The following is a 27,118-nucleotide window of genomic DNA, read 5'->3' on the forward strand; positions in this document are numbered from 1 at the left end:
GGTCGTTCCCCCCCTCCCCCTTAACATTTCACTCATGTCCCTGAGGGAAAACTTGAGAATGCAGCCTGTGCAATATGCCTCAGAATTAACAGATCTGGGTTTTGACTAAGGGAGATGGAGTATGTTCCAGAGTTGATGATCTTTCACAAAAGCTCTCTGTCTCTTCCTATTAAATCTGTGGGACTGTTACCGTGAGCACCTTAGGCTTTGCCATTTTATTGGCCCACAGCGCAGTTGGCCTATAAAGTAGCCAGGACCCAGAAATGTACTAGAGGCTAGTGCAAGTCATGGAGCCCATGCGTGATGCACTAAACAAGTGATTGGCTACATTCTGTGCTAGCAGGAAATTCCTAGTGCGCTACAGGTGTAATCACACATAGGGCATATTGTGGTTATCCCATCTCGAGGTGACAAAGGCCTAGATCCCTTTGGTAAAATCTTGCCTAGAAGTTTTTGACTTCTCTTCAGAGGCAAGTACAGATCTTGGAAAGGGCTTTTGCTTTTCAGGAGCAGCTGAGGACCTAATATAATCCCCACATTATAAACATGTGTAGTGAAAGGTGAGCACACTTCTCTCATACAGGCTAGGTGATACCATTTTTCCAAACCCACAGGCACAACTTCTGTTCTTTCTGAACAGAGTCTCTGCCTAATAACTCTCATCCAAGCGTGGCCAGATGCAGGTTACGTTAACTGCACCTTCCAGGTCTCCTGAAAGTAGGCAGGATGTAATGGGTGCACTGAATCCACCTGGGTTTGCACCTCACTAACTACCTAATGGCTTCATGTATGTAGAATCATAGATTTTTAAAGCCAGAAGGTACCATTATCTGAACTCCTGCATAATGCAGGCCAGAGAATTTCACCCATTGATTCCTGCATCAGGCCCATAATTTCTGGTTGAGCAGATCTTAGGAGACACCCAATTGTTATGTAAAGACTTCAGGTGATAGAGAATCCATCACATCCCCCTAATTAAGCTGTTCCAGTGATTAATTACTTTCTGTTCAAAATTGGGCCTTTTTTCCAGGTTGAATTTGTCTAGCTTCAGCTTCCAGCCACTGGATCTTTTAATGCTTTGCCTCCTAGATTAAAGAGCCCTCTCCTATCAGAAATCTCTCTGTGTAGGTATTGATGCATCATGTTAGTAGAACACTGATAGAGTAGAATGCTCTGTGAAGAGTGCCCCTGGAGCAGATGAACAGCTCCCCAGTATTGCTTTCTGAGACATCTTGGAGAGAAGGGAACTGAGTCACTGGAGGGACTGTCTGCTCCTTGTATGGGCTGCACAAGTGTTAACAATGCCTTGTACTGAGCAACAATCTTCCTGATTTATTTTACTGTGTGCAGAATGAGTGACAACCTGAGCACATCAAAGCAAGAGTGCAGTCCCTCTCGCTTCTTCACCTCATTGTCTCTACTACTTCATTCATGCATTCCATCTCCACTGCCACTCCTTTACTTTTCCTCCCACCCTATCCCTCAGTTTCACTGTGTGCATAGTTATAATGGTAGAAAGGAAAGAAGGGAAAAGAGGAGCATTGAAGCCCTTCCCCTAGATTGGTAGCACTGGCTAGGGAAAAGGACAGAGCCCAGTGCCAATGCTTCCTCTCTGTATGATGGACATTTGAGCATGGTGCATGTGTCATAGATCCACAGGACCGGTGCTATGGCCCCAGCTTTGGAACAGTCTCTGGGAGGAACCCCTTCAGCGTGCCATACCCCCTAGGGGGTCTCACTCTTCCTTCAGGCTTATTCATGTGGCTTCACCACCTCCTTAGACTGGATCTATGGTCCTTCAGCACCCCTGCTTTGCCCAGTGAGCTCCATTCAGCAAGTCTAACTGAGATGTACAAGTCTCCATCAGGGTCTAATCTTAGAGAGCAATGCACCTCACTAAGCACTTGTAGTGATACCCAGCCAATGTTGTAAAACAGTAGGGTTTATTTGTCAACTGGAATACAGCAGGGGAAGTCCTTAGGTTAGCATAAAGACGTGAAGGCCATGTCAGAATCCATTCTGGTTAGTCCAGAGCCCAAAGCTCTGTCACTCAATTAGACTTCCTGGTGAGTGGCCACTCTTCCCCCACTTCTTCAGCAGCCAACATTTAACTCCCTACCTCACCCCTCTCAGTCCTTTGTTCTCAAACTGGGCAATGTTGCTTGGTATCCTGCAGAGACGTGGGCAATCTATGGCCATTGGTTGCTAGGTGTCAGTGTCCGGGCAAGTGGATTTGCCATCATATTCTGAGATACTCCATTGACATGGGACCCAAGATGCAGACAGAAAGGCGCCACCCACACCTGTGTCTTAGCCTGCTCCAAGAGCAAAGAGCCCTATTCCACCCTCTCCGTAACAATGCAGCACATAGGGGAAACTGAGGCACACAATTCATAGCATTTACAAAAAATTCCCACTTTGTCACAGCATGCCCACAGGGGACATGGCCACACATGCAAGGGGCTTGCTGGGAGCTTTGCTTGTACAGTGCCAAAAGCAATTGCTGGAGGAAATCACGGGCACTTGATCTTTGGTTGATTTCCTCCCTGCAATGGATGATGAAACCTGCCATACCCAGCCCTAAAATCAAACTGCCTGGACGTGAGAAAATCTGAGAACTCCGCTGTTACTGGAGTGGCCTTGCCACACTTGTCTTGATGACCTTTTCTTAAACAGGGAGGTTTGAGATTTAAGAATAGTCAATAATTGGCACAAGTGTCAATAGTAAGAGGTGGTTTCCTAAGCAAAGGTGTAACTTTAAGAGCAGATGGCACCTGGCCTTCTTAGGAGAAGAGAGGAATTGACATGCTCCTAATAATGGAGTGAGGCCTTCAGCAGAGGAGGACAATGGTACAACTCCTATGATGTAGCACAAAGTTCCCCCAGAACCTCAGTGAGCAACATTAACTTAAAGGGAAACAAAGACTGTGTGTGTTTCCTAGCTTGCCTCCATACTCTCAGCTCTGCTACGATGGAGACAGAAGGTTCAGTCCACATCCAAATGAGCTCATCCTCAAACTGTATTCCTCACGGCATGAAATACTTGGTTCTGTAATCCCGTGGGTTAATCAGGCTGTTCACCACTCAGCACACTTCCACTGATTAGGACTTGGCAATTGTGAAGGAAGAGGAAGAAACTTTTCTTGCAAGTTGAACCTTCGTTGTTGCTAGATCCTCCTGCCTGATGGAAGTAGCCTGTAGTGGTGGATAAGAGGAAATATTATCCAGGTATTTGATTGGAGACTGAAGGCTTGTCCTTGGGCCAGCATAAGTAGGACCTTTGAAGAAGAGCCCCCACCCTTTTTTGTCTGCTCCCACTTTGCACACTGGGGTGAAAACCAGTTCTAAAAAGTGTGCATGTAACTGTCTGAGCCTGCAGACAGAGTGCATCTCTGAGGGTGGGACCTTGAGATTTCCTGCTGCATAGGCTCAGTTTTCAGCTAACATATGAAAAGAGGAGTATCAAGTAGAAGTAGGAAAGTAATCTTGTTGCTATTACCAGCATTGGTAAAATCACTACTAGAATACTGGGCCCAGTTTCTTATACCCACACTTCCAGGAGGGTTTGGAAAACTGGAGAGAGTTCAATGGAGGTCAATAAAAATGATTTAGTGGCTGGAACGCAAGCTGTTATGATGTGGGGCTTAAGGAGCTCAATTTATATAGCTTATTGAAGAGAAGGTTGAGAAGTGTCTTGATCACTGTGCATAGGTATCAACACACGGAAAGCATATTTCATGGGGCAGGACTTTTTAAACTTACTGACCGAGATATAAAAAGGTAGTCGGAAGTTGAAGCTGGAAAAACTTTGATGGTATTTCCTAGCAGTGAGGCTGATTCAACATTGGAATAATTTATGTAGGGAGATGTTAGACTTGCCTTTGCTTGGAGACTTTAAAACGAGATTAGCCATCTTTCTGAAAGATAAACTTTAATTTGGTTTCTGGGAGAGGTTCTGTAGCCTTTGTGTGGAGGGGGTTGGCCTGGGTTGTGATGGTCCTATATGGCTTAGGAGTCTGTGGGTCCCCCTTTCACTCCCTTTCCTTATGGGCCTTGGGGAGAACAGAATTTTCCACATTGCCCTCAGCACGCTTATAACACTTGTAGCTCTGTATGGTGATGACTATAATCTAATCTCATGCTGCAGGGCTTCAGACAGTCATTTGCAGGGGTCACAAAAATGTTTTTCCCCAATGCACATTTGTAATGCCTCCTGCACCCCTGAATCATCAGTGAGTGGCCACAGCTAGAGATGGGACATTAGTTAGGATGGACTGGTGCTCAGAGGTGGTCCAGAGACTCCTGTCTCAGATGCCTGGCTGTTGTCTTTTCACATGCTCAGGGTCAAACTGATCTCCAGATTAGAGTCAGAAAGGAATTTCCCCTCAGGTCAGGTTGGGTGGGACCTTGTAGGTTTTTCATCTTTGTCTGCAGCATGGCATGCCTGGTAGGGTCATCTGGACATGTTTCACCTAATCAGTTCACCACTCACTGAAGTCAGTGGGTTCAACAGAGGGGTATTTGGGTGAAGTTTAAAGGCTGTATAATATGCAGGTGGTCAGACTAGATAACACTGGTCTACAATTTTTGAGAAGTCGTCTGCTTCAGAGATAAAATGTGCTATTTATTATGTATTTTGATGTGCTGAATTCAAATATGACAGTTAAAACAACTGATTGGCTACTGTTTCTAAGAAATTTAAGTTTTTACATTTTATGTCTATGTATATTGTGTAGATAGTAGAGTTTTAATCATAAATTGTAAACCTAGGTCTTTCCATGTGTTTATGGTTGCTTTACATAATATTTCACCTGTCCTGTTTACGTAACACTTTAAAAATCAGCAAAAGGGTTATATAAATAAAATGTATTATGAAACAAAAGGCAAAAAACTATTCTGTACATAGTTTAGTCCTATTCAGTGTCTATTCGGCGCTTCTTGGCTTGTCTCTTGTATTCATTAAATGGAGCATCTCTTGTCACTGTCCAGCAATAGTCTGCAAGCATTGATGGGCTCCATTTGCCCTGATAGCGTTTCTCCATTGTTGCAATGTCCTGGTGAAATCGCTGGCTGTGCTCGTCGCTCACTGCTCAGCAGTTCGGTGGAAAAAAATCTAGATGACAGTGCAAAAAATGTATCTTTAGTGACATGTTGCAGCCAAGGCTTTTGTATGCCTTGAGGAGGTTTTCCACCAACAACCTGTAGTTGTCTGCCTTGTTGTTTCCGAGAAAATTTATTGCCACTAACTGGAAGGCTTTCCATGCCATCTTTTCCTTGCCATGCAGTGCATGGTCAAATGCATCATCTCGAAGAAGTTCACGAATCTGAGGCCCAACAAAGACACCTTCCTTTATCTTAGCTTCACTTAACCTTGGACATTTTCCACGGAGGTACTTGAAAGCTGCTTGTGTTTTGTCAATGGCCTTGACAAAGTTCTTCATCAGACCCAGCTTGATGTGTAAGGGTGGTAACAAAATCTTCCTTGATTCAAGAAGTGGTGGATGCTGAACACTTTTCCTCCCAGGCTCCAATGACTGTCGGAGTGGCCAATCTTTCTTGATATAGTGGGAATCTCTTGCACGACTATCCCATTCGCAGAGAAAACAGCAGTACTTTGTGTATCCAGTCTGCAGACCAAGCAAGAGAGCCACAACCTTCAAATCGCCACAAAGCTGCCACTGATGTTGGTCATAGTTTATGCACCTCAAAAGTTGTTTCGTGTTGTCATAGGTTTCCTTCATATGGACTGCATGACCAACTGGAATTGATGGCGAAACATTGCCATTATGCAGTAAAACAGCTTTAAGACTCATCTTCGATGAATGAGTGAACAGTCTCCACTCATCTGGATCGTGAACGATGGTGAGGGCTGCCATCACACCATCGATGTTGTTGCAGGCTACAAGATCACCTTCCATGAAGAAGAATGGGACAAGATCCTTTTGACGGTCACGGAACACGGAAACCCTAACATCACCTGCCAGGAGATTCCACTGCTGTAGTCTGGAGCCCAACAGCTCTACCTTACTCTTGGGTAGTTCGAAATCCCTGACAAGGTCATTCAGTTCACCTTGTGTTATGAGGTGTGGTTCAGAGGAGGAGGATGGGAGAAAATGTGGGTCCTGTGACATTGATGGTTCAGGACCAGAAGTTTCATCCTCTTCCTCCTCCTCGTCTGACTCAAGTGAGAATGATTCTGGTGCATCAGGAACCGGCAGTCCTCCTCCATGGGGTACTGGGCATATAGCTGATGGAATGTTTGGATAATGCACAGTCCACTTTTTCTTCTTTGACACACCTTTCCCAACTGGAGGCACCATGCAGAAGTAACAATTGCTGCTATGATCTGTTGGCTCTCTCCAAATCATTGGCACTGCAAAAGGCATAGATTTCCTTTTCCTGTTCAACCACTGACGAAGATTTGTTGCACAAGTGTTGCAGCATATGTGTGGGGCCCACCTCGTGTCCTGATCTCCAATTTTGCAGCCAAAATAAAGGTGATAGGCTTTCTTAACCATAGTGGTTATACTGCGCTTTTGTGATGCAAAAGTCACTTCACCACAAACATAGCAGAAGTTATCTGCACTGTTCACACAAGTACGAGGCATCTCTGCTCACGGTAGCTAAACAGAAATTGTCCCTTTGCAAAATCAAACACTGACAAATAAGAGCACGACACAGTATGATTTCTAGAGCTGATATAGGGCAATTTGTTCAGCAGAGTGATGTAAGCTTCGTTATGATTGCATCATCCATGATTTCTAGGAATAACATGATGCAATTCATATCATGTATGATGCAGTACCAGCTTCAGATTGCATCATTCATTGTTTTGCCTAAAAAGCAAGTACTGTCCAAACCCAGTCATAGATTTATTCATAGAGCCAGTCAAAGATGTATTTTAGTCATTTCTGGTTTAAATTGAGATCCCTTCCCTTTATAACTCATTTATCCTCCACCATTCCCAAGTCAAGGGTCGTATATACTGACTCAATAGCATATCTTGAAAACTAGAGCCAATCAACAATTTTAAGCATCATTTTCATTCTCAGTGACCCAGAATTAGTAAAGGTTGACTACATTTATTTCAGAAGCATTTTGGCTGTAGAGCAGTGTAATCGGATTGTCCTTCTGGCCTTAGATGCTATGAATATATCTTTCCCTCCCTCCATCCACTGCCACCATCTCCCCCTCCTTTCTTCTTTCCCACCAGCTTTACCTTCTCTGATTGCCCTCCTTATCCCACTCCTCTGACACACATAATATATATCACTGCCAACCATTACTTCATCATCTCTTGCTCTCTGACTCCTGGTTCTCACCAAGACTAAGATCTCATCTGACACTGCTACTGCATCCACTCTGTCATATGATGGCTTCTCTCACCCTGGGTCATCTTCTGAAGTCTGTTGGCGGGTTTGTTGGGCTGCTTCTCTCTCAATCCAGCCATTTCCAGCCCCTCCTTCCCGCTCTTTGAGCTTTTGAGTCTGACTACCTAGCCCTGGCTCACCCCCAGCCTCTGCTTGTTGCCTTCTTGTTCTCTTGCTGTGGAGTCTCTGGAAGTCTTGTGACTGTGCTGACCGTGTCTGCTACAACTGCATTCTTTCTGCCGTGTGTTTATCCAACAGATCTAATTTAGCTCCCTCACTGAATCCTACATTGCCACTTCTTCATCACCCCTTCCCTACTTCCTGCCTGCGTCTCTCAAAGAAAACATCTGTAAGGCTTGGCTTGACCTCCTCCCAGCCCAATGGGTTCCAAATTTCAGTTCCAAATTTCAGTAGCTGGGTGCTACTCTAATATAAATAGTCACTTCTAAGATTTATAGGCTGCCCTGTGTACTGGAGAAGCTAATACTGGCTCCACACACTGCTATATTCCACCTCTATAGCTCAGCTCCCTAATTGGAAGTAACATGGCATGTGGTACATAGCTGCACAGTTAAGTCCCTGTGCACTATGCCTTTTTATCAGTGCAGATGATAGCTGAAAGGAAAGGGTTACTGCACATGTGCAGTTTCACATTTGGAAGTATTCAGCCCTTCATTTTGAAACCAATTTTTGTTAGGTTTACCAAAGCAAACAGGATTACTTATGTTCCAGTAAGTACTTGACGTTTCAGCCACTTTTGTGCCATCATTGATTTATTTTTGTTTGAGGAGTGGGGGCAGGAATGTAGTCATGAAATCATAAAATGGTTTGTTTCTTCCTTGTTGTAACTCAAAATAACAGGCAGGATTTTGTTCCAATGTTCTGGTTGTGGGAAATTGCCTTTGGGCAGAGACCAGGCACAAAAGGTAAACGTTTTTGGAATTCTCTGCATGAAACATAGGAGTTGCGATAGAAATTGTTTTTTGCAACCTTAACTAGTTGGTGCTACTACTCAGCTGTTATAATTAAGTTTCAGAACTTTCCCATGGGGAAAAAAGGATTAGTCTGTGTGTTACAGATGGGAAGATGGTGATAGAGAAGTTGAATGTCTTGATCTAGGTCACACAAGAAGTCGGGGCAGAGCTGGGATTAAATTAATGAATTCCCAGCTCCCAGTTTTGGAGTCAGATCACCCCTTCCCCCACTCAATTTAAAACTGTAAATCACTATTTAGGCAGCCAGTCCAGGTTGTGGAGGGCTCTTTAAAAATGATTGTCATCTCACCTATGTGGGGTGGTCAGTATCATGCCTGCTTCAGGGGTAGCCTTTTGTTTATAGGTGGTGGAGTACGGTCTGTTTGTGAAGCACTGTAAAGTAGAAGTTTACCTCCTCGAACTGAAGCTGTGTGAAAATAGTGATCCTACCAATGTGTTGACCTGCCATTTCAGCAAAGCAGACACCATTGGTAAGTAGCTATGTGATATTAGCAGCTTTGAATTGACTGACTCTCATAAGGAATGTTTAAAAACACCTCATTTAATAGCAGTAAATGGGGGTAGAGCGCTTTAGCCTGTTGGTACGTGACTACAAGATTTGGGTTGGGTTGCCTCTGATGACCTTCTCCTGTCTCTAGGGGTCAGCACAGTGGTGGCTGCGTGCCCTACTCCTTGCTTTGCAAGTGCTACAGAGTGTGCTGCAGATCCTCAGCACCTCTTGCTCCGAGCATACACACAGTGCAGAAGGGGCATCATGAATGGGGTATGCATCCACCACCACGTACCAACTCCATGGGCTGGAGGCAGCGATGGCACTGACTCAGGATTGGGGGGAAGGGTTAGGTTTGGTTGGAAAACTGCTTGACTCTTTGAGGCCAGGTGGCTTAAAAGTTAGGCCTCAGCAGACCTGTAAATGAGGGGGTAGGGGTGAGGTTAAAGGGTAATCAGAGCTTATCATTGTCTTCTCCATAGCAAATGGACATGCCATTGTTTGAAACAGTTCTGTGTCTAAATGTTTCCAGTACTTCTCTTGTACATTCTGTCACTGATGTGGCTCCTTGGGCTTTATGATTAAAATATTTCAGCAGATACTTCCTCCAGTTTTCCCTACTAATTCATTTTACTTGAAAATTGGCCCTATACCCTACATCACTGCATCATCGTATGCCCCCTCCCCCCATTTTAAGATGTTGCATGTAGACTATAATGTGATCCATAGATGTGCTTGGCTGATAGTTTCCAGTAGTGTGACCTTGTGCTGAGGGGTGAAAACATTATCTGAGCATGCTTCCTTTTTAAACTCCAATTTTCAGGTGCTTATAGCATTTCAGAAAAGAACAAATTTCTCAAGCTTGCTTGCAGCCCAGCCAAAAGGAACATTTCTGACAGACGAATGCGTATGAAAATAAAGGGTTTTAATAAGTAGATATTTTCAGCAATAATGATGGTCACACTACTGGATTATGAGACATATCTTTTACTGCTTGGGCATTGATAAAGTGGGGACATATGCGTTTAATGTATCTCTGGTTGGTCAGTTCTTTCTAGAAATATTTAAGCATTTCAGAAGTTTATTATTATATTTTCTCCCCTAAACAGCCACCATTGAGAAGGAAATGCGACAGTTGTTTAATATCCCCAGTGAGAAGGAAACTAGGTTATGGAGTAGGTATATGAGTAATGCCTATGAGCAGGTCAGCAATCTGGACAGCACTGTACAAGATGCAGGGCTCTATCACGGTCAGGTAAGATGCTCAGAATTCTCTAATAATCATGGTATTGAAATGCCTGGTAGGCTAACACATGGTTTTCCTTGGGCAAGTAGCTTGTCTATGAAAATGTTTTGCTGTACTATGCACAAGAAGAGAATCTATCAGTAAAGAGACCCTGCAACGGAAGCATTATATACATTTAATAGAAAACAAAAGATGTTAAACAATATTCAGAGAACATTAATTAAGAGATGTCTAAGTCATTTTACAGAACATGTAAAATAAGTTTGTTTTTAACTTGCCCTACTGTCTGCATTCCCTCTTCAGGTGCTGTTAATAGAAGTGAAGAATGAAGATGGTACATGGCCTAGGCAGTCTCTTCCGGCAAAGTAAGCATCCTCTCCATTCTTGTTTCATTGTCTTGCTCAACTCTCTAATTCCAGTGACCGGTTGCCTCATAGAGAAGCCCTGTTAAAGGCTATTATTTTGTTAATTTCTTTAAAGAGAAGAGGTTAGCATGCCCTGATCAACTGAATGTGGGATTAAAAGCAAGAACATTAGCATTCTCTAGTTCTAGTTTTGGCCCTGTCATTGACTCTCTCTGGTCTTGGGCTGTAAAAAGGGGATAGGCAACAAAGTGTGATCTCAAATAGGTCACATGATAAATGTCTGTACCATGCTTAGAAGATGCTAAGTGTACTATCTGTGCTAAGCATTATTTTTTAAGTTTTAAAACATGCCTGGTTCTTCTTTAGTTGCATTTACAGTTTTAAAAGATGTAAAGACTCAGGGCATGTCTACTCTTAAAACACTGTATCGGCACAGCTGCACCGCTCTAGCACTTTAATGAAGACTCTTTATGCTGATGGGAGAGAGCTCTCCTGGTGGCATGGTTGATATGCCTCCCTGAGAGGCAGCAGTAGCTCTCCTGCTGACATAGCACCGTCTACACTGGGGATTAGGTCTGTATAACTATGTTGCTCAGGGGTGTCGATTTTTCTGCAGTGTGGACCAGAACTATATGTCACTGTGGACAGCATAATGAAAATATCTGTGCAGTGGTGGTTAAAAAAAGCAAACAAGATGTCATGGTGTATTAACAGAGATACTACTAATATTGAGTATTTTATTCCATTCTGTGTTCAATTCCAGTAATCTCCCATCAAAAAGGATATAATAGAAATGGAAAAGGTCCAGAGAAGAGCAGACAACATGATCGGAAGCCTGGGAAGGCTTTTGCATAAAGAGAGACTACAAAGATTAGAATTTTTTAACTTAGAGAGGAGGTGAATAAGAAGGGCCTTGATATAAGTATATAGAATAATTAATGCTATAGAATGAAATTTAAAATGTATGTGTACTGTTTCTTTTCTTGTAGTGCAAGAACAAGGTGACTTTCAGTAAAATAGAAAAGCAGCAAACTTAATGGAGACAAAGGGAATGCTTTTCTACAAAACACACGGTTAACTGATGGAACTTGCTGCCATGAGATCTTATTGAGGCTAACACCTTAGTAAGATTAAAAAGACCAGGGCTTCAATTTTCAAAAGCTGATTTATAATGGGATCTGTATTTTTAAGTGACTTATTCTTTTGAAAAATGTTCCCTAGATATTTATATGGATCACGACAACATCCACATTTGCAGTTCATAAGATTAAAATTGTATAAGTAGTATAAATCATCATGCTTCAGATTGTGTAGATAGTATAAACGATCGTGCTTCATAGGAAAAGTCAACCCTAACTGTCTCTCAGAATAGGATGAAACATGATCCGTGAGCAGGTTAGCCCAGGATTGTTCATTCTAGAAGTTTTACATTTTCCTCTGAAGCTTGTTACTGTCCACTAGGAAACAATACAAGATGTGGGGGACCAACCACTGGTCTGATTTGGTAGGAGAATTCCTATGTTTGTACAAGAAGAATTCATTGATCACTGAGGACTATGATTGAAAGGAGTCAAGGAGGTTCAGAGGATTCCATGGAAAATCAGAGCTATGTCATTCTAACTTTCTTTGACAATTGATCCAAAAAGAGAAGGTTCAATCATTTGGCCAATTACAGGTTTGTCTTAAGTGCTGGATACTTGGGCAAGTATCAAATATTCTAAAAATTTACAAGGAATTCTATATAATTCCCAGGTATCATACTTTTTCTCCTTCAGTAGCTAGACTTAGAAACCTAACTTCATATACCTAGGACTAAGTGAAAATGCTTACCAGGGTGCAAGTTACTACCTCCCAATTACAGTAAAAGCTGTGTTATCTGGCCCTGTACCAACCGGAAAGCTCTAAAAATTGGCATTTCTAATCTTCATATAAAGTCCAGTTTATTGTCCAGTTGGCATAGGGCCGTCAGGTTCCCTACCTGGCTCCACGTGGCTCCCGGGAAGTGGCAACATGTCCCTGCTGCTCCTAGGTGAAGGGCCACGAGGGGTTCAGAGTGTGGGAGGCGGTGTGGGGCTGTGGGTTGAGGCACGGGAGGGGCTTTTGGGTGCTAGATCCAGGGGGCGCTCACTTCGGGCTGCTCCCTGTAAGCGGCGATCTTTCCCTGCTGTTCTTAGGTGGAAGCGTGGCTAGGTGGCTCTGTTCACTGCCTCCGCCCACAGGCGCTGCCCCCGCAGCTCCCAAACTTCCTCCTAGAACCTGCGCCCCATGTCCCAACCCCCAGCCCCATACCCCCTCCTGCACCCAAACTCACTCCCTCTTAGTTAACTGGACTTTTTCACTTACTGGTACCCACTATTCCCCCAACATGGCAGATAAAAATGCTTTTACTGTAGATGGAAACCTGGGATTTTGGATTATATAATGTAGAATTTATAAAATATTAAGTGTGTTTTGATTGAAGAGCTACAAATGGTGGTTGAGAACACTGCAGTAGAAGCATATATCTCTTGTTGGGATTATCTATATCTCTGTTCAATCTGAGTCAATATTTCATTTCCTCTTCACTGGGGAATGGAGTCAGGAATGTTATGCTAAACTGATGTCCACAATTCAATAAGAAAGGAAAGTGATATTGAGTTGATAGCATTTTCTTGCAGGGGCACCTGTTTATCTTCCCTGTTTCTTACATTCATTATATAATCTGTTTAAAAACCCATTTGGGATTTATGGTGATCAGATACCAATCTGCTAGACTGGGGTCTTTATGGATATTGAATGCTTCAAGGGCGAAAGGTTTCTTTTCTTAGAAAACAATGTACATTAATGTGTAAAAACTCAGGGCTGTGTTAGTCAGACTAAGGCAGGTCAGCACTGGTGGACTAGTTTGACAAGCAGGGTGCTGTTTTGCTCTGAAGGTTGCCTGTTTCTCAGGGAAATCCATTCCCCTAGTAAACAGATTGAACTGCAGTGTAATCTTCTTTACCTCAGTATTCAGGGAGTCAGGAGAAGGAAGCTCAGAAATTTATTCTGCGTAATCATATCATGTTTGCTGTAGTTAGCAGATGATTGATTAGGTTAAATCGATAATTTCAGAAGGCCCCTGATAAATCCTTAGTGTTGTTTATTGCTTGTGGGTCTTCTTTAGTGATGTTTGTTCTGCTAGCACGTTTCATTATATTAGGTTTATGGCACAATTATCGATAGGATTATACTTTTTTCCTTTTTGCAAGATTGTTATTACACTTGCTTTTCTCCCACCTTTTGGTGCTTCCCTTGTTGCCCATGCTTTTTCAAAAATGTCAGTGGATCAGGCTGTTATCTGGACTGGCTTATATATACATATTCATATTTCCCAGCATTCTCTTTCCTGCTTGTTCTCAAGAATCATTTCACAAGGTCGGTCTTCCTTATTTTGTTCAGTATCTATCTTGTTGAATACATGCTTAAAAAGGAGTCATTTAATTTCAGCATTCTCATTTATTAATGGTACAAATTTCTTCCTAGTATTAACTGCTTCTGATGTTTTTTATTTGATTGCCCCCCCCTTTTTTTAAACTGATTTTTTTTTTTTTTTTTAAAGCATTCCTTTACGCAACCAAGTTAGCTGATTCTTATTTCTTGGTGTCTTCTTTTTCAGGTAGCTTGTAGTCAGCCACCTTCTATGCTGCTAGATGAGGCCTCCTCTCAAACGTTCCTCTCTAGATTCCTTAATTTCGCCAGATGTGCTTTCCTGAAATCTAACACCTCTGTAGAGATGCAGTGAACAGCATCTCTAAATCCTCATTCCCTACTATGTTGACTTGAAATTAAGCAACTCATGGTCATACATTCCAAGCTTCCTGGTAGTCTGTCAGTTCCCCCTCATCAATCAAGATGTATATCCAAGATGGCTTATCGTTTGGTTGTAGAATAGAAGTCTCCATTTTCTTTTACATAAAGTAGTCTTCTGCATAATTAAAAGACCTCTTTTTGATACTGCATCTTTGGCTGTATTTGTTGCTCAACAAATATCTGGATAGTTAAAGTCTAACATGAGTATAGGTGCTCTGTGGCTTAGAATGCATTAAGAGGTTGTCTAGGAACCCTTGTTTCAATCTTTTGTTCTGGTGGTCTTTATCAAATGTCTGCAGTGCAGAGAAGTGGTGCCAATATTTTAACTATTTCCTGGGCGTAGGTAGTAAATAGGCCTGTGCGATTAATTGCACTGTTAACCAATAATTTATTTATTTATACCATTTATTTAAATATTTTTGGATGTTTTTTACATTTTCAAATATATTGATTTCAAATATTTGCACTGTAAAAAGCAAAATAAATAGTATTTTTCAATTCACCTAATACAAGTGCAATCTCTTTATCGTGAAAGTGCAACTTACAAATGTAGAATTATGTACCAAAAAAACTACTGTCAAAAACAAAAAATGTAAAACTTTAGAATCTACAAGTTCTCTCAGTCCTATTTCTTGTTCAGCCAATCACTCATGCAAACAAGTTTGTTTACATTTACAGGAGATAATGCTGCCTGTTTCTTGTTTACAATGTCACATGAAAGTGAGAACAGGCGTGGAGTAACAAGATATTTATGTGCCTGATGTGCTAAAGATTCATATGCCCCTTCATGCTTTGACCACTGTTCCAGAGGACATATGTCCATGCTGGTGACGGGTTCTGCTCGATAACGATCCAAAGCGGGGGACTGACGCATGTTCATTTTAGTCATCTAAGTCAGATGCCACCAGCAGAAGGTTGATTTTCTTTTTTGGTGGTTTGGGTCCTGTAGTTCTTTGAGTGCTTGCTCATATCGATTCCAATTAGGTGTGCGCGCGCTGCGTGCACGATTGTCAGAAGTTTTTTACCCTAGCAACTCTCGGTGGGTCGGCTGAGGCGCCTCCTGGAGTGGCGCCCTCATGGCGCCGGATATATGCCCCTGCCGACCCAGCGTCCCCCCAGTTCCTTCTTACCGCCCGTGACAGTCGTTGGAACTGTGGAGAGCGGCATAGCTGACCTCCACATCCCTAGCTTTCTCATTGTCTTATATTAGTTCTTAGTGTATTTTATTAGTTTAGCAGTTTTTAGAATAGTCTTAGTAAGTTTGTATATCGTATATTAGTGTATATGGTTGTACATAAGTTGGGGAATCAGGGTTTATCCCCGTTCCTCTGCCCCGGTACCAGGGCTCATGCCCAAGTCTCCGGGTTTCAGGCCTTGCTCAGTCTGTCTCAAGCCGATGCCCATTGGAGACCCCCACGACTCCTGTTTGAAGTGCCTGGGCGAAGCGCATCAACCTGACAAGTGCCGCATTTGCAAGGCTTTTAAGCCTCAGACAAAAAAGGAGCGGGACTTCCGTCTAAAACAGCTCCTCATGGAAGTGGCACTTAGCCCGGTGCCCCCGGCACTGCCTGCAGACCAGGCACCGTCAGTCCGTAGTGCGCCTTCGGCACCGGAGCAACCCGGCACCGGACATCTCCAGCACCGGTACAGAAGCAGCACCGCTTGCTGTCTCCGCGGCCCAAGAAGCAGCACAAACTACCTGCTGGTCCTCCACAGGTGCAAGCACCGCTGGCAGCCTCAGTGGAGCAGCGCGCCGTGCCAGACCACACCGCGAAGGCGCCAACTCCAGCACTGTCGATTCTGGACCTCAAGTGCCGTTGAGTCCGGTGCACATAAGCTCCCCGGTACACACCATGGTTGAGCTGGGCCTGCCGTCCACTCCAGAGACTTTCTCCACTGCTCACGACCTGATTGCGCTAACGAAGCCCGGACCGTCTTGCCCTCCGGCACTGCCAGTGCGGACTGTCCCGTCCATAGGGAAGCCCGCCTTCATGCGACCTCCTTCACAGAGTGAAACAGGTCGGCACTGCTCTCGGTCTCGGTCGCAGTCCCGGTCTCACAGATGGTCACGGTGCTGCTCGCAGTCCCGGCACCGATCTCCATCTTGGCGCCGGTCGTACTTGTGGCACCGCTCCACCTCCTGGAGGTCTGCCTCTTGGTACGATCGTACCGAGCCAGCTCCCGGCATCGGTCCCGACACCGCTCATCACGCAGCCGGTCGTGGCAGCGACGGCACTGTCGTTTGTCATTCAGATTGAGATCAACCTCCTGGCACCGTTATCGTCGGTCCCGCTCCCGATCACGGTACCGCGTGGGGCACCGGTCCCCAGCCCTCACGCGCAGACCAGTAGATGGCGACATGTCAACACAACAACTGCGTTCGGCACCGCCTTGGTGTTCTCGCCCAAACTCGGCATCGTCCCAAGCGGAGAGTGGCTATAATGTCCAGGGCCAGGACGCTGATGGTGCTAGCCAGGGGCCAGATGTAGGACAGGATCCCGACCAAGGTCCTCCACAGTGGTCCTTCTGGACCCCTTGGGCATACCACAAGGCCAAGGTGGCCCCTCAGGCGCTTCTCGCTTGGCTTGTTCGGAGCCTAGGGTACCTGAGGCAACTGTTAGCCATCCTTCCTCGATAGCTTCGGAGGCAACTGCCCTACCGCCTGAACAGCCTGATGTCCCTACGATCGTGGACCTAGGGCAACTGGACCCTCCTCAACCTGACCTTCCCCAGGACCCACTAGTCCAGGGATTGTCTTCTTCATCCTCACCTAACGAAGCCGTGGCAGGCATGTCCTCCTCTGGCCCCCCACCTATAGATCTTCGTGCTCACCAGTACCTGCTTTGTAGGGTGGCACAGAACACGAATCTGCAGGTGGAGGTGGTGGCGGAGGTTGAGGACCTGTGGTGGACATCTTGTCGACCGAAGGCCCCACGCGGGTAGCTTTACACTTCATTAAGACTATTCAGGCGAATGCCAATACTATCTGGCAGTCCCCAGCGTCCATCCCTCCCAAAGCAAGAGGGGTGGAAAGGAAATACATGGTGCCATCCAAAGATTATGAGCACTTGTGTGTGCACCCCCAACCTTGCTCCCTCGTGGTACAGTCTGTAAACGAGAGGGAGAGGCATGGCCAACAAGCACCCGCACCTAAGTCCAAGGACGCTAGGCGCCTGGATCTGTTTGGGTGTAAGATTTACTCTACTGATGGTCTACAGCTCAGGGTAGCTAATCAGCAGGCCCTCCTGAGCCGTTATAATTATAACACCTCGAGCTCTATGGGGAAATTCAAAGAGTTGGTTCCCCAGGAGCCCAGGGAAGAGTTTGGGGCCTTGCTCGAAGAGGGCAAGAAGGTGGCAAGGACATCACTACAGGCTTCTTTAGATGCAGCTGACTTGGCAGCTAGAACTCAAGCCTCAGGAGTGGCTATGTGCCGCATTTCATGGCTGCAAATGTCCGGCCTCCCTCCGGAACTGCAGCAAACTATACAGGACTTGCCCTTTGAAGGCCAAGGTCTCTTCTCAGAGAAGACTGATCCCAGACTGCAAAGTCTGAAGGATAACCAGGCCACCATGCGCTCACTGGGCATGCATACCCCAGTGACGCAACGCAGGCCCTTCCGGCCCCAGCCGCAGCGCACTTACCCTAACCCTCAACCGTGGCAAGACTTATCTAGAAGGCGTGGTCGTGGCAATAGGAGGCAACAACCTGGTCTGCAAGCAGGCCAGAATCAGAGCCCCCCTAGACCATCAGCGGGGCCCAGACAACTTTTGAAGTTGCGCTCGAGGACGGAGCACCAGTCTCCTCCCAGGATCCTTCCCTACCTTTCTCCAACCGCCTCTCCTGTTTCCTCCCTGCGTGGTCCCGCATAATGTCAGATCGCTGGGTCCTACGCACGGTGGAAAATAGATACCATCTTCAGTTTATTTCGCCCCACCCCACCCTCCCTCCCCATCCCTCTTCAGGGACCCTTCTCACGAGTAACTCCTCTTGCAGGAGGTACAAGTGCTCCTGTCAATTGGAGTGGTGGAAGAGGTACCAAGAGACTTGAGGAGCAGGGTTTTTTTCTCCCGCTACTTCCTAATCCCCAAGGCAAAAGGGGGGGCTTTGGCCCATCCTGGACCTACGTGGACTCAACAAATTCATGGTAAAGTTGAAGATCCGCGTGGTTACCCTGGGAACTATTATCCTATCCCTGGATCCTGGAGACTGGTACACCGCCCTCGACATGAAGGGCGTGTACTTCCACATAGCGATCTACCCACCGCACAGGCGGTTCCTTCGCTTTGTGGTCAGACAGCAGCATTTCCAATTTGCGGTCGTCCCTCCTCTGTCAGGAAGCCATACATCTCTGGGAATTTTGAATAACCCGATCAATTGACCTGGTGGCATATTTTCTCCCAGGAGTCCAGAACACCTTGGCAGATCACCTCAGCAGGTCCTTCCTGGTTCACGAGTGGTCGATACGTCTGGACATTATTCATTCTGTTTTCCAGAGGTGGGGATTTCCCCACATAGACCTTTTCGCTTCTCGTGAGAATCGGAAGTGCCAAATGTTGTGCTCTCTCCAGGGACGTTCCCTGGGCTCCCTGTCAGACGCCTTCCTGATACCGTGGAAAGACCACCTGCTCTATGTCTTCCCTCCATTTCCGTTGGTCCACAAGGTCCTCCTCAAGTTACGCAGAGACAAGGCCTGCTTAATCTTGATCGCTCCAGCGTGGCCCAGACAACACTGGTACATCATGCTCCTCGATCTGTCAGTGACGGAACCAATCGTTCTACCATTGTGGCCGGACCTGATCACTCAGGAACATGGCAGATTATGTCATCCAGATCTGCAGTCCCTCCACCTGACTGCGTGGCTGCTTCATGGCTGACTGAATCCGAGCTGCGTTGCTCCACTTTGGTGCAGCAAGTGCTCTTGGGGAGCAGAAAGCCCTCCACTAGGTCCACATACATGGCCAAGTGGAAGCGCTTCTCCTGCTGGTGTGCCCTAAATAACACTGTCCCTATGGGGGTACAAATACCTACCATCCTGGACTATATTTGGTCCTTGAAACAGCAAGGCCTAGCTGTCTCATCTATCAGGGTCCACCCAGCAGCTATCTCCGCCTTCCACCCGGGCGAGCACGGGTGCTCAGTCTTCTCCAGTGCCATGGTCAGCAGGTTCCTCAAGGGCTTAGAACATCTGTACCCACAAATCCGTCAGCCGGCCCCTACATGGGACCTCAGTCTAGTCCTATCTAGACTCATGGGTGCCCCCTTTGAGCCCATGGCCACCTGCTCGCTTCTGTACCTGTCCTGGAAAACCGCTTTCCTCATCGCTGTCACATCGGCAAGATGAGTCTCAGAACTTAGGGCCCTCACATCAGACCCACCGTATACGGTGTTCCATAAGGACAAGGTACAGCTGCGACCACACCCTGCCTTCCTCCCTAAGGTGGTGTCTGCCTTCCATGTCAACCAAGACATCTTCCTTCCGGTCTTCTTCCCAAAGCCACACGCTTTGCGAAGGGAACAACAGCTACATTCCCTAGACGTTTGCAGGGCTCTTGCTTTCTACACTGAGCGAACGAAGCTGTTCAGAAAGACATCCCAACTGTTTGTAGCGGTGGCAGACCGGATGAAAGGCCTTCTGGTCTCTTCGCAGTGAATATCGTCTTGGATTACTTCATGCATCCGTGCCTGTTACTATTTGGCTGTAAAAAGCAACAGAGGGTCCTGTGGCACCTTTGAGACTAACAGAAGTACTGGGAGCATAAGCTTTCGTGGGTCAGAACCTCACTTCTTCAGATGCAAGTAATGGAAATCTCCAGAGGCAAGTATATATCAGTGTGGAGATAACGAGGTTAGTTCAATCAGGGAGGGTGAGGTGCTCTGCTAGCAGTTGAGGTGTGAACACCAAGGGAGGAGAAACTGTTTCTGTAGTTGGATAGCCATTCACAGTCTTTGTTTAATCCTGATCTGATGGTGTCAAATTTGCAGATGAACTGAAGCTCAGCAGTTTCTCTTTGGAGTCTGGTCCTGAAGTTTTTTTGCTGTAAGATGGCTACCTTAACATCTGCTATTGTGTGGCCAGGGAGGTTGAAGTGTTCTCCTACAGGTTTTTGTATATTGCCATTCCTGATATCTGACTTGTGTCCATTTATCCTCTTGCGTAGTGACTGTCCAGTTTGGCCAATGTACATAGCAGAGGGGCATTGCTGGCATATGATGGCATATATAACATTGGTGGACGTGCAGGTGAATGAGCCGGTGATGTTGTAGCTGATCTGGTTAGGTCCAGTGATGGTGTTGCTGGTGTAGATATGTGGGCAGAGTTGGCATCGAGGTTTGTTGCATGGGTTGGTTCCTGAGTTAGAGTTGTTATGGTGCGATGCGTGGTTGCTGGTGAGAATATGCTTAAGGTTGGCAGGTTGTCTGTGGGCGAGGACTGGCCTGCCTCCCAAGGTCTGTGAAAGTGAGGGATCATTGTCCAGGATGGGTTGTAGATCACTGATGATGCGTTGGAGAGGTTTAAGCTGAGGACTGTAGGTGATGGCCAGTGGAGTTCTGTTGGTTTCTCTTCTGGGCCTGTCTTGTAGCAGGAGTCTTCTGGGTACACGTCTGGCTCTGTTGATTTGTTTCTTTATTTCCTTGTGTGGGTATCGTAGTTTTGAGAATGCTTGGTGAAGATCTTGTAGGTGTTGGTCTCTGTCTGAGGGGTTGGAGCAGATGCGATTGTACCTCAGTGCTTGGCTGTAGACGATGGATCGTGTGGTGTGACCGGGGTGGAAGCTGGAGGCATGAAGGTAGGCGTAGCGGTCGGTGGGTTTTCGGTATAGGGTGGTGTTAATGTGGCCATCGCTTATTTGTACGGTGGTGTCCAGGAACTGGACCTCCCGTGTAGATTGGTCCAGGCTGAGGTTGATGGTGCGGTGGAAGCTGTTGAAAGCATGGTGGAATTCTTCCAGGGCCTCCTTCCCATGGGTCCAGATGATGAAGATGTCATCAATATAGTGTAGGTAGAGAAGGGGCATGAGTGGACGAGAGCTGAGGAAGCGTTGTTCCAGGTCAGCCATAAAAATGTTGGCATATTGTGGGGCCATGCGGGTGCCCATAGCGGTGCCACTGGTCTGGAGGTATATATTGTCACCAAATTTGAAATAATTGTGCGTGAGGATAAAGTCACAGAGCTCAGCAATAAGTTGTGCTGTGTCATCATCAGGGATACTGTTCCTGACAGCTTGTATTCCATCTGTATGTGGGATGTTTGTGTAGAGAGCCTCTACATCCATGGTGGCTAGGATGGTGTTTTCTGGGAGGTCACCAATGCATTGTAGTTTTCTCAGGAAATCTGTGGTGTCACGGAGATAGCTGGGAGTGCTGGTGGCGTAGGGTCTGAGTAGGGAGTCCACATATCCAGACAGTCCTTCAGTGAGAGTGCCAATGCCCGAGATGATGGGGCGTCCAGGATTTCCAGGTTTGTGGATCTTAGGTAGTAGATAGAATAACCCCGGTCGGGGCTCTAAGGGTATGTTGATTTGTTCCTGTGTTAGTGTAGGGAGTGTCCTGAGTAGATGGTGCAGTTTCTTAGTGTATTCCTCAGTGGGATCTGAGGAAAGCGGCCTGTAGAATTTGGTATTGGAGAGTTGTCTGGCAGCCTCCTTCTGGTAGTCAGACCTGTTCATGACGACAACAGCACCTCCTTTATCAGCCTCTTTGATGATAATGTCAGGGTGGTTTCTGAGGCTGTGGATGGCATTGCGTTCTGCACGACTTAGGTTATGAGGCAAGCGATGATGTTTTTCCACAATTTCTGCCTGTGCACGTCGGCGGAAGCATTCTATGTATAGGTCCAGACTGTCATTTCGACCCTCAGGAGGAGTCCATGTGGAGTTCTTCTTCCTGTGTTGTTGGTGGGAGGGTATCTGTGTATCAGTGCGCTGGTCAGTGTTATCTACAACCCATCCTGGACAATGATCCCTCACTTTCACAGACCTTGGGAGGCAGGCCAGTCCTCGCCCACAGACAACCTGCCAACCTTAAGCATATTCTCACCAACAACCGCGCATCGCACCATAACAACTCTAACTCAGGAACCAACCCATGCAACAAACCTCGATGCCAACTCTGCCCACATATCTACACCAGCAACACCATCACTGGACCTAACCAGATCAGCTACAACATCACCGGCTCATTCACCTGCACGTCCACCAATGTTATATATGCCATCATATGCCAGCAATGCCCCTCTGCTATGTACATTGGCCAAACTGGACAGTCACTACGCAAGAGGATAAATGGACACAAGTCAGATATCAGGAATGGCAATATACAAAAACCTGTAGGAGAACACTTCAACCTCCCTGGCCACACAATAGCAGATGTTAAGGTAGCCTCTTACAGCAAAAAAACTTCAGGACCAGACTCCAAAGAGAAACTGCTGAGCTTCAGTTCATCTGCAAATTTGACACCATCAGATCAGGATTAAACAAAGACTGTGAATGGCTATCCAACTACAGAAACAGTTTCTCCTCCCTTGGTGTTCACACCTCAACTGCTAGCAGAGCACCTCACCCTCCCTGATTGAACTAACCTCGTTATCTCCACACTGATATATACTTGCCTCTGGAGATTTCCATTACTTGCATCTGAAGAAGTGAGGTTCTGACCCACGAAAGCTTATGCTCCCAGTACTTCTGTTAGTCTCAAAGGTGCCACAGGACCCTCTGTTGCTTTTTACAGATTCAGACTAACACGGCTACCCCTCTGATACTATTTGGCTGGTGTCCCAGCTCCACGACTCCCGCCCATTCCACTTGGGCCCAAGCTTCTTCCTCTGTCTTTCTGGCTCATGTGCCCATACAGGAGATATGTAGGGCAGGGACTTGGTCGTCCGTGCACACTTTCGCTTCCCACTATGCCATAGTGCAGCAGTCCAGGGATGATGCGGCATTTGGCTCAGCGGTCCTTCACTCCGCGACATCTAACTCCGACCCCGCAGCCTAGGTAAGGCTTGGGAATCACCTAATTGGAATCGATATGCGCAAGCACTCGAAGAAGAAAAAACGGTTACTCACCTTTGTAACTGTTGTTCTTCGAGATGCGTTGCTCATATCCATTCCAAACCCGCCCTCCTTCCCCGCAGTCGGAGTAGCTGGCAAGAAGGAATTGAGGGGGCGCTGGGTTGGCAGGGGCATATATCCGGCGCCATGAGGGCGCCACTCTAGGGGGTGCCTCAGCCGACCCACCGAGAGTTGCTAGGGTAAAAATCTTCCGATGATCGTGCACGCGGCGCGCGCACACCTAATTGGAATGGATATGAGCAACGCATCTTGAAGAACAACAGTTACAAGGGTGAGTAACCGTTTTTTTCCACATCAGAGTGTTGCTCTTTTAAGACTTCTGACAGCATACGCCACACCTCGTCCCTCTCAGATTTTGGGAAGGCACTTTGGATTCTTAAATCTTGGGTCTAGTGCTGTAGCTATTTTTATAAATCTCAGATTGGTACATTCTTTGCGTTCTGTAAAATCTGTTTGAAAGTATTCTTAAATGGAACAACATATGCTAGATTGTCATCAGAGACTGCCATAATGTGGAATATATGGCAGAATGCGGGTAAAATGACAGAGCAGGAGATATACAATTCCCCCCCAAGGAGTTCAGTCACAAATTGCAGGGCTCAAGTAGTGTTTCTAGCTTTTCAAAATCCTTATCTGTTGGCACTGATGGATGGTGCTTTTGAAGAGCTAATGTGGATGTCCTGACGGCTTTATTGCAAAGCAGGCGCTGAATCATAGCCAACGTGGAATTCCATCTGGTTGAAATATCTTGTACGAGAGGTTCTTGTTTCTGTCCATTATTGTGTTATTCCGAGCTCTGTACTGTTAGCTGGATTGTGATTGAAATGGCCCACAAGTTTTCTACATTTTGCCAGTACGTTTTCAAAACCACCCTCACTGAGCTACTGTAATGGATAGCTGCAGACTATGAGCAATGCATGTTATGTGTTCAAAAGGCAAGCGACTGGCGGCTGCTACCATGTTACGTGCACTGTCAGTACTAATTGTTGTTACCTTTTCTTGAATATTCCATTCTTTCACCACATCCGTGAAACGCTCTGCACATGCTTCAGCATAATGTCTCTCTTCAGTATGAGTTACTGTTACAGCAAACAACTGCAGTGTCCATGCTTCATCAATAAGGTGTGCGGTGACACTAAGATAGCTATGATTGCTCAAGGCTGTCCAGTGATTACCAGTCAAAGCAACAGCCAGTGCATTTTTCAGAAGCTCCAACTTTGTAGTCTTCTCGTTGTCATATAGGTCATTTATTCGTGATGCAATGTTTCCTCAGGAGAGCAAGGTGTATGACTGACTGGAAGATGCAATTTGAATAATATCTCTGAGACCTCTGTCATTTACAATGTTGAGTGGTCTGCAGTCCATAGCTATCCACTTAGCAATATCATTGGTTAAGGTGTTGTACTTTGTTTGATCCATGGGCTTGTACCGATCCTAAAACTCTGTAATTGTACTCTGCCCTGGCTGGCTGGATTCATTTGCTGGCAGTGGGTTATCTGTAGCACAAAAGCATGCTTAGAACGTAGGTGGTACTGCAGACTTGAAGTGCTCCTATGGTATTGGAACTCATCTGTAGCTATTGCAAGGCTGAGTCTTTTTAGCCAAAGAACCATCTGGAAGTATTTTAAATATAAACTTCCCATTCAAAAGACCTGAACTATTGCTGCTTTGCTCCATTACCGTTTTCTGATATTTAATCACTCCAGATCATGAAAGCAGAATAGAACTGTGTCAGTGTCTAGAATAAAATAATTCAATAAATTCTTCTATATAATCAATATATTTGTGTCCTGTTCGAAAGTGTCCTTGCCATGGATATTGAAAGGTTTTTACCTTAGGATTAACATTCAGTAGGAGAGTGAATTGTGCAGGAGGCTTTTTTTTCGCCTGCTGCTGCTGGGTTAGCCTTTTGTGTACTATTTTGTATGTGTCCTTTCGAGGAGTGTTGGCTTATTGAAGGGGTAAGATTTTTTTAATCTCAGTACTCTGGAGATGAGAGGGGTGTGAGTTTTGCAGGAGGAAGGTGAATTCTTGATGCTGCTTCTGTTGGGGTGGGTTTCTGAGCTCACCAGGTTCACCTCCTGTCCAAAGAGAGTTTCATCTTAGAAATCTGCATTCAGTGTTTGGGAGGGGTTGGGGAAGTAAGCAATGACTTGTGCAGGAGGAGGGTGAGGGAGGTGTCTTGCTGCTGCTTCTGGAAGGGTGGTTTCTGGTACCGGGCTTGCCTCCTTTTACTGAGCTAGGTGGACTCCCTTCAGCTGAGTGAGTCCTTGTTTGCAATCCTTTACCTCAGGGACTCATACTGCAGGGGAGGAGAAGCTGGTGTGGGGAAACTGAGCTTGTCAGGCCGTGTTCTCTATGGGGTACCCTCGGCGTGAGCAGCTGGCTAGGGGCAATGGGGCACGACGCAGGGGGGTTGGTCGTGGGACTGAGGGGCCAGCTGGGCACAACAAGGTACAGGATGGCTAGGGTGACAATATGTCCTGTTTTGGCCAGGACAGTCCCCCTTTTCAGCTCTGTCCCGGCTGTCCCTATTTTTTCACCATGGGCATTTGTCCCAGCGACAAGGCAGAACAGAGAGAGGCAGCTGCTGCCTGGGGCTCAGCTGAAGGCAGCACTGCCTGCCAGCAGGAAAGTGGAAAAATTTTCTGCTGGGGTGGGCAGTGCTGGCTTCAGAGCTGACCCCTAGATGGTGCAGAGCTGGGGGCGGGATAAGCCTCAACCAGGGGAGGCACTTAGCTGGGGGTGGGGGTTCAGTCCCAGCTGCGCTTGGTGTGGAGCTTGGGAGTGGGGATCAGCCCCAGGTGGCATGGGGCTCATGGGGAATGGTGTGTGTGTCAGCCCAGCCCCAACTGCGAGCGACATGAGGCTCAGGGATGGGGGTCAGTCCCAGCCTCAGCTGTGGACAGCACAGGGCTTGGGGGGGACGGGGGACGGGGAGGGAAGACCCAGCTGTGGGTGACATGGGGCTGCGGGGGGCAACCCAGGTGGCATGGGGGGGCCAGCCCCAGATGGCATGAAGGGGGGTCAGCCCCATCTCCAGCTATGGGCAGTGGGGGTTAGCCCCAGCCCCAACTGTGGACGGCACAGGGTTTGGGAGGGGAGAAGACCCCACTGTGGGCAGTGCAGAGCTCAGGAGGGAGGCTGAACCCCAGGTGTGGGTGCGGTTAGGGGGGTCAGCCCCAGAGTTTGTGGGGGGGGTCAGCCCCAGCTGGCATGGGGCAGAGCCCCAGCTGTGGGAGACATGGGGTTCAGTAGTAGGGGTCAGCCCCCGAGCTCTGTGTGTGTGTGTGTGTGTGTGTGTGTGTGTGTACACGCGTCCCAGGCAGCACAGGGCTCAGGAGGTGGGGTCAGCCCCAGGCAGCACAGGGCAAGGGGTGGGAGATCCCAGCATGGGCAGTGCGGCACTCACGGAGTAGCAGGGGGCTCAGCCCCAGCTGCAGGTGGCATGGGGAGGGCAGCTGCAGGTGGCATGGGGGAGGGCAGCTGGAGCACCATGCAAGGGGCGGGGTGGCTTGGGCGAGCCCCTGGCTGTCCTGTTTTTACTTATTAAAAATAAAAAAAAACCAAAAACCCTTCTCTGCTGGAGCTGGCATGAGAACCACATACCTCTTTCTGTAGCCTCTTCTCTTTCCATCTGCCCTCCGGTGGCGGCTTGTGTTACTGCCCCTGACCTGAGTTAGCTTTTCCGGAGCAGCCTATGCTACCCTGCTGCAATTAACACATGTTAAAAAAAATTAACACGTTAAT

The 27,118-nt window shown here is 46.6% G+C and overlaps 1 protein-coding gene across 3 annotated transcripts in view; it reads left to right on the top strand.

The window, feature by feature from the left end:
- Positions 1-27,118, top strand: part of USP4 (ubiquitin specific peptidase 4) — a 156,066-nt gene that overhangs the window by 12,178 nt on the left and 116,770 nt on the right. For all 3 annotated transcript variants that reach the window (XM_054033998.1, XM_054033999.1, XM_054034000.1), the window contains exons 4-6: positions 8,709-8,835; positions 9,965-10,110; positions 10,405-10,466. In XM_054033998.1, the coding sequence (XP_053889973.1) occupies positions 8,709-8,835; positions 9,965-10,110; positions 10,405-10,466 (335 nt within the window). The remainder of the gene's footprint in view (positions 1-8,708; positions 8,836-9,964; positions 10,111-10,404; positions 10,467-27,118) is intronic.

The sequence above is a fragment of the Malaclemys terrapin genome, chromosome 7 (assembly GCF_027887155.1).
Source record: "Malaclemys terrapin pileata isolate rMalTer1 chromosome 7, rMalTer1.hap1, whole genome shotgun sequence".
Taxonomy (NCBI): domain Eukaryota; kingdom Metazoa; phylum Chordata; order Testudines; family Emydidae; genus Malaclemys; species Malaclemys terrapin.